Source organism: Bos indicus, chromosome 7 (genome assembly GCF_029378745.1).
Source record: "Bos indicus isolate NIAB-ARS_2022 breed Sahiwal x Tharparkar chromosome 7, NIAB-ARS_B.indTharparkar_mat_pri_1.0, whole genome shotgun sequence".
Taxonomy (NCBI): Eukaryota; Metazoa; Chordata; class Mammalia; order Artiodactyla; family Bovidae; genus Bos; species Bos indicus.
In genome coordinates this window covers 43,087,549-43,105,729 of record NC_091766.1, presented here as the reverse complement: position 1 = coordinate 43,105,729, position 18,181 = coordinate 43,087,549, and the positions used below count along the sequence as shown (strand labels likewise).

Here is an 18,181-nt window from a genome sequence, read left to right as displayed (position 1 = left end):
CAGGTATTTTTATAACGTTTCATGTCTTGTTCATTTATTTTTGACTGTGCTGGGTCTTTGTTGCCGCATGCAGGCTTTCTCTGGTTTGTGGCGAGTGGGGGCTACTCTTTGTTGCACTTCTCAGGCTTCTCATTGTGGTGGCTTCTTTTGTTGTGGAGCACAGGATCTAGGTGCTTGGGCTTCAGTATTTGCAGTACTGGGGCTTAGTTGACCCTCAGCATGTGGGATCTTCCCAGACCAAGGATCAAACCTGTGTCCCCTACAATGGCAGGCAGATCTTTAACCACTAGACCATCAGGGAAGTTCCTAAGTATATTTTTAAAATGCATGTATAATATGTAATTGGTACTAATATATAATGTAAGATTTAACTTAAAAAAAAATATATTTATTTATTTATTTGACTGTGCCAGGTTTTAGTTGTAGCATGTAGGATCTAGTTCCCCGACCAGGGATTGAACCCAGGCCGCCTACATTGTGAGCATGGAGTCTTAGCTACTGGACCCCCAGGGAAGTCTGTGATTTACAATTTTATTTTAGTTTAATACATTATATGTATTAAGTTTTACGTATCATTTATACAGTTATATTTATTATGTTTTATAGGTTCTTTATACAAGTATATTTATGTTTTATACATCATTATATAATTATATTTATTGTTTAATGTTTATATTTTAGTTCCTTTCATATTAGGCTCATTATCTTTCTGTGATTCAAGTGGCAGTCTAAAGCCAGTTTCTCATGTGTTTCTTGACTTCGCTGTACAATATACAGCCGGCCCTCAGTGGTCGCACATTCCACACCCACAGATTTAACCCACCACAAATCAAAAATATTTGGAAAAAAATTTACCAGAAAGTTCTAGAAAGTAAAACTTGAATTTGCTGTAGGCAGGCAGCTATTTGCACAGCATTGACATTGTATTATATAAAGTGCACAGAGGATGTATGTAGGTCACTTGCAAATATGACACCATTTGATATAAGGGACTTGAGCATCTGGGGATTTGGGCATCCATGAGGGTCCTGGAGCCAAGCCCCTGCAGACACTAAGCCTTGGTAACAGTGAACTGTTAGTCGCTCAGCCCTGTTCCACTCTGCGCAACCACAAGGACTGTAGCCCACCAGGCTCCTCCTTCTATGGGATTCTCCAGGAAAGAATACTGGAGTGGGTTGCCATTCCCTTCTCCAGGGATCTTCCCCACTCAGGGATCAAACCTACATCTCCTGCATTGCAGGCAGATTCTTCACCATCTGAGCCACCAGGAAAGCCCCAGGGGTGACTGTATTCCCCACCAACATGACAGATGGTTCGTGGGGGCTGTAATCTCACAGGTGTGGGTTCAGAGCCCAGCTCTGGCTGTGTGGCCTCAGGGGAGTCACCCAATCTCTGTGAGCCTCGGTGCTGCCTCTGTGGAGTGGAGGTCACGAGAGCCCCTGGTTCCCAGGACCGCGATCAGATTCCATGAGTGGAGACCCCTGGGGTGGATGCCACTCTTGTGGGCAGAGGTCCTGGCACTGGGCCCCCAGCCCCCGCCCGCCCCCAAAGAGCAGAGTCAGGCGCCGTGGGCAGAATGGGGACAGATCCTTTATTAGAGTCACAACCGCGGGGGCCGGGGTGGGGCAGAGTGCAGGTCGGGGCTGAGCTCTGGCTGCGGAGCGCCCCCTGCAGGCTGGGCAGGGTCCGTCAGGCCGGCTGGTTTATAACTGAGTCAATCCAGTTCCTGAAGAGGGCCACCCGCGCGAAGAAGTCGGTGCCCCTACCGCAGGGCCCCCGGGACCAGGAGGCCACGCCGTGTGCCAGGCCGTTGCAGACGAGAGGGGTGCCGCCATCCCCCTGTAAGGGCGGCAGGAGGGTCAGGGCGCCCGAGGCCCAGCCCTCCACCCCGCTCCTGCCCAGAACACCACCCCTGCCACCCACAGAAGCTGCTCATGCCCCTGGCCCTTTCTACGTGCTGTTCCTCTGCCTGTGCTTTTTCCTACTTTTGCTCGCAGCTCGGGTCTTAAATGCCGCCCCCATCTCCTCAACTTCCTAAGGCCCCAGGCTGCTGCACACCCGTCTTTTTTTTTTTTTTCCACATCCCTGTCTTAATAGCTGATGCCCAAGCCCTTCAAGCACAAGCTATGGGAGCTCCTGGCTCCAGAAGGGCAGTCTCTCCTGTTCCCTCTTGTGTCTCCAGCCCCCAGCATAGGGCTTGGCAGGCAGAGTTGAATAAATACTGTTTCTCAGGCTCCAATATTTGAAACATCTAGTTCTAATTGAATACTTAATCCCAGGGTGAGTTCTGAACTTGCTTTCTCTCCCCCAAGAGGAGCTCACAATCTCTCAAGACCCCTCCTCCCCCACCACACCGAGCCCACACCAGATAACACCCAGCGGGTACCTGGCAGATGCCACCCCGTCGGGTGAGGACGCCAGTGCACACGTTGTTGGGGCGACACTGGTTTGCAGGTGTCACGGTAACATTGAGGACCCTTGGAACTCGGGAGAGACGCCCCCTACGCCGTCGGGTGCCCCAGCCTGCAACCTGGCACCCGGTGCCGGCTTCCACTGTGGCGTTCTGCTCCGGCAGTGGTACCAGCGCCACGCTGCTGGTGAGGTTGGCCTGACGGTCCAGCTGGTGAGGGAAACTGGGTCAGGAGAGGGCATAACTGGGGGCCAGCTGGGAGCCAGAGAGGCAGCAACATGAGTTCTGATCTGGAAAGCAGTTTGGGTTCAAACCCCAGTTTAGGCAGTAATCTGCTGTGGAGTGAGTGAGTGAAGTCGCTTAGTCCTGTCCGACTCTTTGCAACCCCATGGACTGTAGCCCACCAGGCTCCTGGCCAAATGAGTTTACCTTTTGGGCCTCTGGTTCCTCCAGAGAAGGAATCAATGGTCCTTACTGCAAACGTGGTTGAGAGACCATGAAGGTGAAGAGCTCGCCCAGGAAATGCAGATAAAACAAAGCACCACCCTCCATCCTCCGTCAGGATTGGCAGGAAAAAAATTTTTTTTTCCTAAATATGGAACACTTCACGAATTTGCATGTCATCCTTGCACAGGGGCCATGCTAGTCTTCTCTGTATCATTCCAATTTTAGTATATGTGCTGCCAAAGTGAGCACTGGCAGAAAAATTTAAAAAATCATAATATGCAGTGTCAGTAAAGATGTGGCGAAACGGGCAGTTTTAAATTCTGCTAGTGGGAGAGTAAGTTGGCCTAGCTGTTGTGGCTGCTCTGGGAAAACTTTCACAAAGAAATATGCACAAAAACTCACTGTGATTCTGTCATAACAAAAACATCTGGAAACAACTTCAGTGTCCAGGATCCAGAGGTTGGCTAAGTGGATTGTGCACTTGGCTGTACGATTTACACACTAGGCTCTGTGCACATGGCTTGTCCCCACTTAGCCCCTCAGGCCAACACCAGCTCCCTGCTCATTTTCCCACCTGCAGCAGCAGCACGTCGTTCAGGTTCTGCTGGGGGTCATAGCCATTCTCGCTGACGCTCCTGATGAAGAAAGTCTGCCGGGACCGCTCGCGACGCCTCAGGTCATAGGCACCCAGCACCACGGTGGCAATCCCGGTGTTCCTAAGAGCAGCGGGGGCAGATACCAGGCTGGGCTTCCCCAGAAGCCCCCAGCCTTCTACAACCACTGGGCGGGCACTTACACAGGGGCAGGCTTGCAAATAAGGTAGGAAATTACAAGCCTGCTGGCTCGCGGCCCGGGAGCCAGAGGAAGGACATCAGTGATAGTCAGGCCTCTGTCCATCCTCCTTTTGTGGCTGCATCTCACTCTGTTTCCAGGGCCCCATTTCCCTCTCTAAGCCCCTCAACCCTTCCTAAGACCAGCCCCCCTTGCCAAGCCCCTCCCCTCCTCACCTGCGAGGCACACCCACCCCCCCACTCTCCCCCAACCCCCCTGAGCTCTCTCCCTCTCCCAGCCCCCCTGCCCACTCCATGGCCCTCGGCTCACCGGCTCTGGAAGCAGCTGGCCGCTGTCAGGACAAAGTTGGGGTGGATCAGAGCGCCCCCACAGAAATGCCTCCCTTGGTTCTGGATGGAAGCCAGGAACGGGAGCTCCTGCGGCCGGGCCTTCCTGCCTCCCACTATGTCCACCAGAGGGGCCGAGCCTGGGGGGAGAGGAGGGTGTGCTGCAGCCTCCCAGTCTCAGCCCCATACCCAGGGAGACCCCAGCCTCCCGCACTCCTGTTCCCTAAAAGGACAGGTCCCCACCCTCCCAGGCTGGTCGGGGCCAGCTTGCCTGTGTGGCCTGGGCTCGGTTGCTTCACTGTCCCTCCCTGAGCCTTGTGTCTGGGAAACTGGGGCCAGCACCCGCCAGTCCCTCTCCCCCAGGCCTGTCCCCTGCAGTTGAACCTCTGCACAGATGCGGACGCCCGGCCTGGGGTGAGCACTCACCAGCCCTGGAGGTTGCTAGCAGGCTGGCCAGCATGGCCAGGAGTCTGAGTGCTGTCATGACGGGGCTGCTGAGGGTGGCTGGGGACAGGGCGCCCTTATACCCTGGGGCCTCAGCCGTTAGCGCATACCCGCCCAGGCCCAGCCCCTCCTGGCGGGAGCAGAGGAAGTTGCCCAAAACCTCCCCAGCTGGCTGCTCCTGGAACCTGCCTGGATCCTCCAAGTGCCAGCTTGCACCCTCTGTCTTCCCCTCTGGATACTGGGCCACCCCTCAGTGTGGGTCAGGCCACCACCCAGCTGCCACTCGTGGCTCTGCCCAGCTTCCTAGCCTGAGCACCGGGGCCCACCACTGCCCACCTGGTCTGGGATTGAGTCCTGCTGCCTTTGTGTGTGTGTGTTCTTTACTGCTTTTTATTTTATTATTTATTTGGCTGTGCCGGATCTTAGTTGGGGCATGTGGGAATCTTTCAATCGCAGCGTGCGGGATCTAGTGCCCCTACCAGGGACTGAACCTGGGCCCCTGCATTGGGAGCGTGGAATCTTTGCTGCTGGACCACCAGGGAAGTCCCTGTTTGTTTGTTTTTTTAAACAGCTTTACTGAGATATAATTCAAGTACCACACAATTCACTGAATTAAAGTGTGCAGTTTCATGGTTTTCAGTATCTTCACAGAGTTATGCAGCCATCACCCGAATTTTAGAACATTCCATCACCCCAAAAGAAAAAAGTAGCTATGGGAAGTCACACCCCATCCCCCAACTCCTGATAACCATGAACCCACTCTCTGTGCCTGTGGATTTGCCTGTTCTTGACGTTTCCCATCAGTGGAATCACACACTCTGTGGCCTTTTGTGGCCAGCTTTTTACCTACAGGATTTTTATCTGTAGGTACGTGGCTGGGTCCTTCACCTGCCCTTAGTCTGTGCATCTATATAGTGGGCAGGTGCGTGGAGCCCCCAGAGCCTTGAGATTCTGGAGACATTGCCTGCCCTTCTCTGGCCTCAAAGTAGGGTCTTCAGAAGTTTTAGGCATCCAGTACCTGAGCAAGAGATGAGGCCAAGCGGGGAGGAAGACAGGGTTGCATATCCAGAATATATAAAGAGCTCTCACAGCTCAACAACAAAAACAAACCATCCACTTAAAAATGGGCAGAGGGTTTGAATAGACATCTCTTCCAAGATACACAAACAGCCAACATGCCATGAAGATGCTTAAAATTATTAGTCATCAGGGAAATGCAAATGAAAACCACAGCGAGACACCACTTCACACCCACTAGGATGGCTAGGATGAAAAGGGCAGAACAAACACAGTGTTGGTGAGGAGGTGGGAAATTGGAACTCAGACACATTGGCTGAGATGCAAAACCCTGCAGCCGCTAGGGAAAGCCAGGCAGCTCCTCAAACACTGGATTATCCTGTTACTCAGCAGCTCCACTCCAAGGTGCAGGCCCAGGAAAACTGAAAACAGGGCCCAGAAACCTGCACACGCATGTTCACAGTGTGAGTCACAGCTGCCAGGAGTTGGAGGCAACCAAATGCCCTTCAGCAGACAAACGTGTCCCTCCACACATGAGAGCATCCCTCAGCTGTGAAGAGGGGTGAAGCCCTGACACTTGCTACCACGTGGACAGACCCTGAGAACACGATGCTCAGTGAGAGAAGCAGACACAGAAAGACACACAGGGTGTGATTCCACTGATGGGAAATGTCCAGAACAGTTCGATCCACAGACACAGAGAGTGGGTTCCTGGTTGTCAGGGACTGTGGATTTAGGGGGTTAGGGGAATAATAGCTGAAGGAAACAGGGTTTCTTTGGGGGACATGTTCTAGAATTAAGTGGTTGCACAACTCTAAATGTTCCAAAAGCCAGTGGATGGTATAATTTACGATGGCTGATCTTATGTCACGTGAATTTCACATCAATTTAAAAATTTTACTTATTTTTGACACCTCAGCTTTTATTATTTATTTATTTATGGCTGTGCTGGGTCTTTGCTGCCATGCGGGCTTTCTCTAGTTGCAGTGAGCCAAGGACTACTCTCTAGTTGCATTGTGGGGGCTTCTCACTGCAGTTGCTTCTCTTGTGGAGCACGGGCTCTAGGGCATATGGGCTTTACCAGTTTCACCACTTGGGCTCAGTAGTTGTGGCACATGGGCTCAGTTGCTCTGCAACATGTGGGATCTTCCTGGACCAGGGATTGAACCCACATCCTCTGCATTGGCAGGTAAATTCTTAACAACTGGACCATCAGCGAAGTGTTCTGACAGGTGACACCAAGCGGTTGGACTGGTGGTGGACCCCACGTCTCAGATCACCAGTTGGTGTCTGGGGCTGTTGGGGGCTGTTCCAGGGCAGTCCTGGGGAAGGTGGAGGGAGCAGGTGTCAGGGTCCTGTGCTAGGCCTCAGGGTCCTCCGCCTTGCTGAAATGGTGGGGTCCTCGGGTTCAGACTGATCACTGCTGTGTTTATGGTCCCACAGCTGAGCCGTGTCCCCAGCATGGCCCCCAGGACCGGATCCTACCCCAGTTCAGTGTCCGCCCCCGAAGACTGCTTCCCATCTCCACCCTCCTAGGATCCCACCCATGCACCCCTCCTACCCCCTGCCCCGAGTCCCCAGCATGCCACCCACCCTGTCCGTTCCTTGGACCCAGCTGCTGTCTTGCTCAGAGCACAGCCGGTTGAGCTGGGTGACCCTAGGGTCCAGAGGTCCATCCCTTCCTACTGGGTGACCTCAGGGGCCCCGTTTTGGGCCTCAGTTTCCCTGTCTGTGCAGCAGGACATTAACACCCCCCCCCCCCCATAGAGCTGTGTTGAGCGTCAAGTGTATTAATGTGTTCAGGAGTCTCTGAGCAGCACCTAGTGTGTTCCACCCTCTTGCCTGCTCTAAACTCTGCCATGGCTCCCTAGTGCCCAGAATCAAGTTGTCACCCCCCCACCCGCCAACCCCTCACCCCTGGCTGCTGCTGGGCCATGTACCATCAGAGCTGGACCTCACTCCCTCTCCACCACTGGGGATCGACAGGAGGAAGAAGCCCCCCACCCCTCCTGATACTGCCCCAGACTCTCTCCTGGTTCCCCAAGCTGTCAGGAAGGTCTCCAGGGACATCCCTTCGTTTCTGCCCAGCCCCCAGGAGGCATCAAACATGATTGCCCCATTTCCCTTCCTCCTACCTCCAGAGGACAGTTTGTGGTCACCTTTCAACACCAGCGATTCCCAACGGCTGTCCAGCCCAGGCTCTGCCCCTGCCTGGCAGAGAAACGGAGTCCAGGTGGGCATCAGGCCTGGGGAGGTGGGACAGACATGCCAAATGTGTCACGTACACCAAGCCATCTTGTTATGCCCATTTCCAGGTGAGGAAACTGAGGCCCCGGTGGGATCAGCTCTCTGGACCCCACCCTTAACCACACGGAGGATCATCTTTGAAGACACATGGAGTTGATTCTCTTAACCCAAGAAAGGCCACAGTCAGGAAGGGTCTGGAGTATGGCCGGCTGCACACACTGGGCTCTCCGGCAGCGCAGCCCTCCCCCACCCCACCCCCATCCAACTGGACGTTTAACCGCGGGACTGATTTTGAGGGTCTGTCTCGGTTCTCGACGGCTCCCCCGAGACTGTACCGAGCTAGGTGTATAGGAGATAGTGAACAAAATGAGCCGAAGAAAATTCTGCCGTCTGGGGCCTGGAGACTGTGGACAGTGATTTAAGTGCTCGGGGGCCTGTTTCCCCACTTGTTAAACGACGGTTAGCTGGCCCCCACCCCTCATGACTGTGGAAACACCTGCAAACAGCAAGCGCTGCCTAAGGAGCCTCACGTGAATTCACCACGAGGGCCCTTCCTCCCCGCGAGCATCGCGGAGCATCCCGGCCTGTGCGCCTCGGATGCTGTGAGCCAGGCGAGGGGCCGCGGTCGGACCAGGGGAGGGTGGACCCCGAGTGGCTGAGGGAAGATGCAGGGCAGGTGGGCGAGGCGCGGGCCCGGGAGTGAGACAGCGCCCCCATCCCCACCCCCAGCTTCTTTTGTCTCCCGATGGCCCGGGCGCTCAGGGAACTCGCCATGGAAACGCGTACCGGGGAGGGGGGCAGAGACGCGGGAGACCCGGAGATCCCGCCCGCGTCCAGCCTGGATGGGGCTCCCCGGGACCATCTGAGCCGCTCGGGAGGGGAAGAGCCCGCAGAGCCCGGTTCGTGCTCCCTCCTGCGGGGGACGTAGATCTGAGAGACCCAGAGACCGAGGGCGCGGAGCAGGGAGGCGGGGACGGCGACGGACGCGCGCGGCGCCCTCGACGCGCCGAGACAAAGAGCCCCCGCCCCTCGCGCAGCCTCCAGGCCGCCCGGCGCGGGGTCTCAGGCCGGGCGGGGCCGCTCGCTCCCCGCCCCCCCTCCGCCCCCGCGGGGGCGGGGCCGGCTTTGTGCCAGCCGCGCCGCAGCCCCCGCCGCCGCCAGCTCCGCCCTCCGAGCGCGGGCGCGCCAGGTGAGGGGCCTGCGGGCGGAGCGCGGACCCCACCCCTCCACCGGCTCCGGCCCTCGGGGTCCTGGAGGCCCCAGCCCTGACTCGCGGGTGGGACCCCAGCCCGGAGGCTCTCGACCAGGCCGACCCCGCCCTCTCTGCCGAGCCCTCTCGCGGCTCCTCCATCCGGGGAGGCAGCCGGAGGGTTGGGCAGGACCGCAGTGCGCCAGGGGCGGCCACGGCCCCCGCCTCGCGGCCTCAGTTTCCCTGGGCGTTTTCTGCGCATCCCGGCCCGCCCCTCCTCCGCGGGCGCCGGGCAACTGGTCCCCCAGGGCTCAGTCTGCGCCTCCCCTCCTCCAGCGCGGCTTTGTCCCCTCCAACTACGGTTTGTGGCGCCCCGGGCACGATGATCTCAACCAAGGAGAAGAATAAAAGCCCGAAGGACAGCATGACGCTTCTGCCCTGCTTCTACTTCGTGGAGGTGACTGGGGGGAGGTCGCGCTGGTGGGGGCGGGGCAGAGGCCTCCGTTCAGCCGGCCCTCGGGACCCCCACGCCGAGGGACCGGGGCGAGCACAGCCAGGGACCTGGGTGTGTGGGGCAGCGGGGAGGGCGGTCAGAACAGTTGGGCTCTGCAGGACGAGTAGGAGTTGCAAGAGAATGTTCTAGGCTTTGCGGGAGCTGGATAGATGCTCAAGGCGGAATCTTCAGTCCGGGGTTCCGGTCAGCAGCTCACACGAAGGGGCTGGAGCAAGGTGCTGGGCGCGGTGGGCGGGCGGGGAGTGGGGCGCGCAGTATAGATATGATGTCTTCCTGCAATGTGAAGGCCGGAGGCCTGAGTGTCTGAATTGAAATTCCTCCTCTGCTAATCGTGGAGGCTCGTGCACTTCCCTGAGCTCTGACAGAACAGGCTCCGCATGTAGTGAGGGCCTTAGGAGTGCTGCAAAATAAGATAGTAAGTGCAGCCACCGGGCACATACTGAGCGCTAATGAAGGGTTGGTGAGGCGAATCCACCTGATCAGAACCTGGGTTACCCACAATGCCACAATGCTCGCCAGGCCAGGAAACCCGGCTGGAGTGAGGGGCCCAGACTGGGCGTGGGTGGAGAAGTCCCCCGGACCTGAGCAGATAGTACCCAACCCTACCCTGAGCAGGGTCACCCAGACAGCTGGTTACCTCCCCCACAGGCCGAAAACCTGGTTAGTTTTTCAAGTTTGCATTTGAATCCTTATTACAGTAGGTTATTCCTCCTCAGTGTTCTACAGGCCACACGGAGGCAGCCCCTCACCCTCAGTTTCTCCCAACTTCCCACTACTCTCACCTGTGTGCCTTTCCAGAACACCTTTCACCCAGCCTTTCACTTTTCACCTGGGCTTCCCAGGTGGCGCTAGTGGTGAAGAACCAGCCTGCCAGTGCAGGAGAGTAAGAGATGTGAGTTCAATCCCTGGATCGGGAAGATTCCCAGAAGAGCAGGGCAGCCCACTCCAGTATCCTTGCCTGGAGAATCACCATGGACAGTGAGCCTGGTGGGCTACAGTCTGTGGGGTGGCAAAGAGTCCGACAGGACTACAGCCAGCCTCCCATTCAAGTTCACCATATGTAGCCCTTTCCCCACCACCTGTAGAAACGCAGGTTCTGCCTTCAGCCTTTTTTTTTTTTTTTTGGCTTCAGGCAGGGTCTTAGTTGTGGAATGCAGGATCTTTAGTTTCAGCATGTGGGATCTAGTTCCCTGACCAGCGATCAAACCTGGGCTCCTGGGAGTGCAGAGTCTTAGCCACTGGACCACCAGTGAAGTCCCTGCCCTTGGCGTTTCTAGCAGAGATCTTTGTTTACCATCGCCCCATCATTTTTCACTGCCCTGTAGTACTCCAGTGCCAGCCCTAGGGAGTTGGGCGTTTGGGGGGTTCCTAGTCTTGATGTCTCACAAACATTCCTGCTGCCAAGTCGCTTCAGTCCTGTTCGACTCTGTGCGACCCCAGAGATGGCAACCCACCAGGCTCCCCCATCCCTGGGATTCTCCAAGCAAGAACACTGGGGTGGGTTGCCATTTCCTTCTCCAATGCATGAAAGTGAAAAGTGAAAGTGAAGTCGCTCAGTTGTGTCTGACTCTTAGCAACCCCGTGGACTGCAGCCCACCAGGCTGCTCCGCCCATGGGATTTTCCAGGCAAGAATACTAGGAGACTGTAAACTCTTTGGCCTGTGTCATCCTGCACAGAATGCAGAGCTTGTCTGCATTGTGCATCTCTATCGAGCAGGGTGTGGAAAGACCCCAAATTCCTCCTACTGAGGCCCCTGCACTTGCCTGTTTCCCCATAGTCGTGTCTGCACCTGTGTTGGTGATGTTTGAATTTTGACCAACCCAAGAGGTGCAAAGCCATATCCCAGCCCTGGTGTGCATTTCCTGTACTGCCAGCATTATGTTTGTGTGTGCGTGGTAAGTCCCTTCAATAGTGTCAGACTCTTTGCAACCCTGTGGGCTGTATCCCACCAGGTTCCTCTGTCCATGGGCTTTTCCGGGCAGGAATACTGGAGTGGGTTGCTAGTTGCTATTTCCTCCTCCAGGGGATCTTCCAGACCCAGGGATCGAATCTGCATCCCTTAACATCTCCTGGATTGGGAGGCAAGTTCTTTACCACTAGTGCTGCCTGAAAAGTCCAAGAATACTGGAGTGGGTAGTCACTGCCTTTTCCAGGAAGTATTCCCGACCCAGGGATCGAACCCAGGTCTCCTGAAGTGCAGGCAGATTCTTTACCGTCTGAGCCACCGGGGAAGCCCAGTATTACATTTATTCATTCTTAAATACACATGCCCCCAAAGCAAGCACGGTAGCTTGCCATTGTGAGTGTGTGAATGATTTTCCTTTGGGGCAGATATGCTCTGAGGGGTTCCTGGTTTTCAGCTGAGGGTCTCTGGAAGCAGTGAGAGGTGGGTGATGTGATTTAGGAGGCACTTACAGACCCTCAGGGAGTGGCAGACTCTGAAGTGGGGCCTCTGCCCCTAACCCACCCTGCCACCAGGTGCTTCCAGCTGGATCTGGCAGGGAGATGTGGGCAGAGGGCTGGAGGAGAAGCAGGGGGAGCTGGCCAGGCATTACAGCCACTTTGCCGGGGACTTGGAAAGACATGGGGGAGGTCTTCAACGTGACCCTCTAGTGGAAAGATTTGCTGGTTTTAAGTTGTACGCTAAACCCTCTCTGTGGCCGGACACCATCTGCCCACTGAGCCAGATGCTAAGCACTTCGACTGTGTTTGCTCGTCCAGTCCTACACAGACATCCTGGGGGGTGGCCACTGTATTGTTCCTGTTTTCAGCTCGGAAGACTGAGGCACAGGGAAGGGGAGGAGCCATGATGCAAGCCCAGGCAGGTGGCCATGAACTGCTTCACTCAGCTGCCTTGGGCCTCCTGCCTTCATGCAGCAGGTGCTCTATAAATGCTCCTTGGACACCAGCCCAGCTCCTTCAAACCCAGCTCACCCAACTTTGGCATTTCCCCTCTGGAAGCCTCCAGCCAGGATTGCATGGAGGGTGGAGGCCCCGCTCAAGGCACTGTAGAGATAGAGCTGGGAGCTTCCCAAGGCAGCTGAGCCCCCTTAGGGGCCCACCTACACTCTGGTCCCAGAGGTGGCCCCAGTGGATATGTCAGGTTGAGACCCATGGACCAGAAGGGGAGGCAGAGGACACTGGGAGGGTTTGCCTCCGTTGGAATCTGCTCAGTCAGTGCTTTGCAGTACGAGTAGCTGAGTGAGTGGTGGTGTACAGCCTGCCCCGCTGCCCTCCTCGAGCACACTGTTGGTGACTCGGTCAGGTGCAGCTCAGCTTTCCCGAACCTCAACCTCCCACCTGTTCCTCATAACTGCTCTGAGCAAGAAAAAACGTCACGTGTGCCCTCTGCCTATCACCTGGGGGCACATGATCAGGTTGTGCAGAAGGACAGTTGTATGAATGAGCAACTCAAAAGAATTCATTTATAAATAAAAATTCATTTATTCAGGCCCAACACCCATGTTCCTGGGGCTTAGTGTGAAGCTGGCATGTAGGGGTATGGGGTGCAGAGGAGAAATAGCAGCAGAAGAGATGAACAGGCTGGAGCCAGGAAGGGTGTCTCCAAGGAGGGCAGGACCCCAGAGGCAGGTCTAAGTGCATCCATCCATCCATCCCTGAGAGAAGAGGCCAAGAGGCAGGAGCCCGTCTGCCCTTCCCAGATTGTTCAAGGCAGCAAAGGTGCCTTGGAGAGAAATGAATGAAGTGATTAGTGGGTGGATGGATGGATGGAAGGATGGGTGAGTGGGTAAGTGGATGGGTAGAAGGAATGAAAAAAGAAGCAAGCAAATGTGAGTGGATGGATGGAAGGTAGATTGATCGGTGAATGATGGAGAATGGTTGCTTGGATGGATGGGAAAAAGGGAGGATGGATGGTGGACTGGATGGATGACACTTGACTGGGGGGAATAAATGAGTTGATGGATGGGTGGGTGGGTGGGTGCATGATGGGTGAGTGGGTCAATGGATGGGTAGATAGATGGGTGAGCAAGTAGGTGTATATATGGGTGGATGAAAGGAAACAGCCAAACAGGCATAAGTGGATGGATGAATGAATGGTGGATTGATGGATGGAGTTGAGAGATGGATAGATGGATGATAGGTGGGTGGAATAGTCAGGGCATGGATAGATGGGTGGTACATGGGAGCATGGGTGGTCAGATGGATGGATAATGAATAAATGGATGGAAAATTGTTGTAAGTTTATGGATGATGTTTTTGAATAAATGAATGATAGATGGATGGGTTAATGGAGGGACGGGTCAATGGGTGAGTGGATGGGTGGGTAAGTTGATGGGTGGAAGGAAGGATGGAGGATGATGGATGGCAGGGTAATGTGGCTGGCTGGGTGGGCTGATGGATGGGAAATGAATAAATGGATAGAAAGAATTGGAAGTTGATGGATAGAGGGATGGGTGTTTGGACAAATTGATGATTCAATGTGTGGGTTGATGGATAGATGGTAAGTGGATGGATAGTTGGTTCATGGATGGATGTGCGGATGGGTGGATGGAAGGAAGGAAGGGTGGGTGGGTAGATGAGTGGTGGGCAGAAGGATGAATGGAAGCATGGGCAGGTGAGTAGGTGGGTGGATGGAAGGATGGATGAGTGAGTGGAGGGAAGGAAGGAATGAATCATGGGTGAATGGATAGGTAGGTGGATAGATAGATGGAGGTAGATGGCTGATGGAAATTTATGGAAGGATGGATGGGAGAATGGGTAGATGGACGAACAGATGGGTGGATGGGTGAGTGGTTTGATGGTTAGAAAATGGATAAATGAATAGATGGGGGTTAATGGATGGAGGGATGATTGAATGGATGGGTAATGGATGTATGGTGGATTTATTTTGGGAGGGGGGATGGCAGGTGGGTAGATGGATGGATGGGAGAGTGAGTGGATGGATGGATGGGTGGCCAGATGGAAGGGAGCAGGTGTGGGTGGATGAAAGGATGGTGGATGGATGGGTGAATACATGAAGGAAGGAAGGAGGGGTGGATGGACGGTAGATTGCATGGATGATGGAAGGACAGCAGAAGGGATGTGTATATGGATGGATGGATAGAAGGGAGGGTGGGTGGATGGATGGATGTTGGAATTTGGGGGTGGAGGATAGGTGTTTAGATGAAAGGATAATTGGATGAGTGGATGAATGGAATGATGGATGGATGATAGGTGGATGGATGGGAGGATAGGTGGGTAGATAGGATGAATGTAAGGAAGAAAGGAAGGAAAAGATGAGTGGATGGATGGATGGATGATAGATGGGAGGAAGGATGAGTTAGTAGGTGAGTGTCAGATAATGAATAAATGGATGGACAGATGTTGCAAGTTGATGGACAGGGGTGGGTGTTTGGATGAAAGGATAAATGGTTTAATTGGTGGTGGCTGGATGGATGGGCTAATGGAGGAAGGAAGCAAGCATGAGTAAATGGATGAATGGATTGTGGATTGATGGATGGATGATGGAAGACAATGGCTAGATGGGTGGGTGGGTGGATGGATAGAAGGAATGAAAGATGAGGGGATAGATGGATAGAGGTGGGTGAGTGGATGATGGAAGGATGGATGATGAATTGATGGTGATGATGGTGAATGCATAATGGAAGATGATGGATGAATGCTGGATGGGGCAGTGGGTGGATTGATGGATGGATGGGACAGAAGGAAGGGAAGATCAGCAGATAGATGGGTGAGGGTCAGATGGATGGAAAATGACTAAATGAATAGATGGATGTTGGAAGTTGATAGGGTGATTAGTGGGTTGACGAATTAATCTTGGGTGCACGAATGGCTCTGTTAGATGCACAGATGGGTGGTGGGTGACTCAGTTGATGAATGAGCTGATCAGTGGGTGAACAGCACGGATGGGTGGACAAGTCAGTGACGGGACTGAATTTGTGGGCGGATGACTCACTCAGTGAATGAGTGTGGTGTGACCCTGGCCAGCGTTCTTCCTGCAGCTGCCCATAGTGGCATCCTCCATCGTGTCCCTCTACTTCCTGGAGCTGACCGACCTCTTCAAGCCAGCTAAGGTGGGCTTCCAGTGCTACGACCGCACGCTGTCCATGCCCTACGTGGAAACAAGTGAAGAGCTCATCCCACTGCTCATGCTCCTCAGCTTGGCCTTTGCTGCACCTGCAGCCTCGGTGAGTCCCAGGGCAGGGCGGGGCTGGCTGTGGGCCCCCGGCTGGAGCCTTGCTGAGCACCTCCATGTCCACAGATCATGGTGGGTGAGGGCATGCTGTACTGTCTACAGTCCCGGCTGTGGGGCCGCAGCGGGGGCCCAGGTGGGCCCGAGGGCAGCATCCATGCCGGCGGCTGCAACTTCAACTCCTTCCTTCGGCGGACGGTGCGCTTTGTAGGTGAGTCCCCCATGGCATCTGCACACTGAGGGTGGTGGGTCTGGCCCCAGCTCCCGTGTCTGGCCCTTGCACTCCCACCCCACAGGTGTCCACGTATTTGGCCTGTGTGCCACGGCCCTGGTGACTGACGTGATCCAGCTGGCCACGGGCTACCACGCACCCTTCTTCCTGACTGTCTGCAAACCCAACTACACCCTGTTGGGCACATCGTGTGAGGCCAATCCCTACATCACACAGGATATATGCTCTGGCCACGACACCCATGCCATCCTGTCTGCCCGGTGAGCATGCCTGGCCCTGTCCCAACAAGCATGTAGGGAAACTAAGGCAGGTCCCAGAGCCTTAGGGCTCACATGGGTGTTTCTTACAGGAAGACGTTTCCGTCCCAGCATGCCACTCTGTCTGCCTTTGCTGCTGTCTACGTGTCGGTGAGTGCTGCCCCACACCCCAGATGCCCCACAGGGACCAACTGCCCTGACCACCCACCTGTCCCCCGGCAGATGTACTTCAACTCGGTCATCTCGGACACCACCAAGCTGCTGAAGCCCATCCTGGTGTTCTCCTTCGCCATTGCAGCGGGCGTCTGCGGCCTCACCCAGATCACGCAGTACCGCAGCCACCCGGTGGACGTCTACGCAGGCTTCCTCATTGGGGCTGGCATAGCGGCCTACCTGGTGAGGGGCCGAATAGGGAGGCCCGAGGGGGAAGGCCAGCCACCCCTCCCCACCCCCGCCCAGGGGGATGCTGCCATCTTCTCCCTTGGGAGCTGGAGGCAGACTCTCATGAGCCCAGACTTGCCAAATGTGCAAAGTAACCAGAAGCCAGAATTTGTCCTGTGGGGAAAAAGGTGGACTTCCCCCTCTCTGACCCCCAAGGCATGTCTGTGGCCCAGTGGGGACCCTAGTCTCCAGCCACAGGCCTCACACCCAGTCCCCATCTCATCTCTAGGCCTGCCATGCAGTGGGCAACTTCCAGGCCCCACCAGCAGAGAGACCAGTGGCCGTGGTGCCAACTAAGGACGCGCTAAGGGCTCTGACCCAGCGGGGCCATGACTCGGTGTACCAGCAGAACAAGTCCGTGAGCACCGATGAGCTAGGTCCACCCAGCCGGTTGGAGGGTGTGCCCCGGCCCGTGGCCCGCGACAAGACCTCGCTGGGCAGCCTAAAGCGGGCCAGTGTGGATGTGGACCTGCTGGCCCCGCGCAGCCCCATGGGCAAGGAGAACATGGTGACCTTCAGCCACACACTGCCCCGTGTCAGCACGCCCTCGCTAGACGACCCCGCCCGCCGCCACATGACCATCCATGTTCCACTGGACGCCTCCCGCTCCAAGCAGCTCATTAGTGAATGGAAGCAGAAGTCACTGGAGGGCCGAGGCCTGGGGCTACCGGATGAGGGCAGCCCTGCACACCTGCGGGCACCCGCAGAGCCCATGGCTGAGGAGGAAGAGGAGGAGGAGGAGGAAGAAGAGGAGGAGGAGGAGGAGGGGGAGGAAGGGGGTCCAGCACCTCCCTCACTGTACCCCACAGTCCAGGCTCGGCCAGGGCTCGGGCCACGCGTTATCCTGCCGCCTCGGCCTGGACCGCAACCTCTGGTTCATATCCCTGAGGAGGGGGCCCAGGCAGCAGCTGGCCTGTCCCCCAACAGCAGCGCAGCTGTGCGGGCCAAGTGGCTCATGATGGCTGAGAAGAGTGGAGCAGCAGTGGCCACAGCCTCGGCCCAGCCCCGCATGGCCAACCCGCCCCGGCTGCTGCAGGTCATTGCCATGTCCAAAGCTCCAGGTGCACCCGGCCCCAAGGCAGCCGAGACGGCTTCCTCATCTAGTGCCAGCTCTGACTCCTCCCAGTACAGGTCACCGTCTGACCGCGATTCTGCCAGCATCGTCACCATTGATGCACACGCACCCCACCACCCTGTGGTCCACCTGTCTGCGGGTAATGGGCCCTGGGAGTGGAAGGCGGCGGGAGTCGGGGCCAAGGTCGTGGAGGGAGAGGGTGGCTATGAGCTCGGGGACCTGGCCCGCAGCTTCCGCGGTGGGGCCAAGCCCCCAGGCATCTCCCCAGGCTCATCAGTCAGTGACGTGGACCAGGAGGAGCCACGGTTTGGGGCCGTGGCCACTGTCAACCTGGCCACGGGTGAGGGGCTGCCCCCACTGGGCGCAGTCGATGGTGTGCTGGGACCAGGCAGCCGGGAGTCGACGCTGCGTCGAAAAGCAGGCCCAGCGCTTGGTGATCGGGAAGCAGCGGAAGCCGAGGCCGAGAGCTACTACCGGAAGATGCAGGCTGCGCGCAGGTTCAAGGACTGAGGGCAGGGGTGGGGGTGGGGCAGGGGGGTCTTGGTAGACAATAAAAGGTGATCCTGGAGAAGAGCTCACAGTCTGAGTCTTTCTGGAGTACTGGGTGTAGGGGTGGGACCGAAACCCCCACACAT

General features: G+C 56.1%; 2 protein-coding genes and 1 non-coding gene across 6 annotated transcripts; 1 reads left to right on the top strand and 2 right to left on the bottom strand.

Moving 5' to 3' along the window:
• Positions 1-1,572: 1,572 nt before the first annotated feature.
• On the bottom strand, positions 1,573-4,474 carry AZU1 (azurocidin 1). Its single transcript, XM_070793439.1, has 5 exons — positions 4,402-4,474; positions 3,959-4,115; positions 3,432-3,573; positions 2,387-2,620; positions 1,573-1,839 (listed from the first exon to the last, which is right to left on the bottom strand). The coding sequence occupies exons 1-5, from the start codon at positions 4,457-4,459 to the stop codon at positions 1,690-1,692; spliced, it is 741 nt and encodes a 246-aa protein (XP_070649540.1). The 5' UTR covers positions 4,460-4,474; the 3' UTR covers positions 1,573-1,689.
• Positions 3,000-3,106, bottom strand: LOC139184334 (U6 spliceosomal RNA). The gene has a single exon (XR_011567911.1). It is a non-coding gene; the product is annotated as a U6 spliceosomal RNA (small nuclear RNA).
• Positions 4,475-8,481: 4,007 nt separating the features above from the next.
• Positions 8,482-18,064, top strand: PLPPR3 (phospholipid phosphatase related 3). 4 transcript variants are annotated; one of them, XM_070793432.1, is made up of 7 exons: positions 8,482-8,582; positions 9,209-9,329; positions 15,351-15,536; positions 15,611-15,752; positions 15,838-16,033; positions 16,123-16,426; positions 16,701-18,064. In XM_070793432.1, exons 2-7 carry the CDS (start codon positions 9,255-9,257, stop codon positions 18,054-18,056), a joined length of 2,259 nt encoding a protein of 752 aa, XP_070649533.1. In that variant the 5' UTR covers positions 8,482-8,582; positions 9,209-9,254; the 3' UTR covers positions 18,057-18,064. The 4 variants fall into 4 exon arrangements, with proteins under 4 accessions (XP_070649533.1, XP_070649532.1, XP_070649535.1 ...); XM_070793431.1 differs by lacking the exon at positions 8,482-8,582 and adding an exon at positions 8,778-8,872; XM_070793434.1 differs by lacking the exon at positions 8,482-8,582 and having other exon boundaries at positions 8,880-9,329; positions 15,647-15,752; positions 16,123-16,180; positions 16,253-16,426.
• Positions 18,065-18,181: the final 117 nt, after the last annotated feature.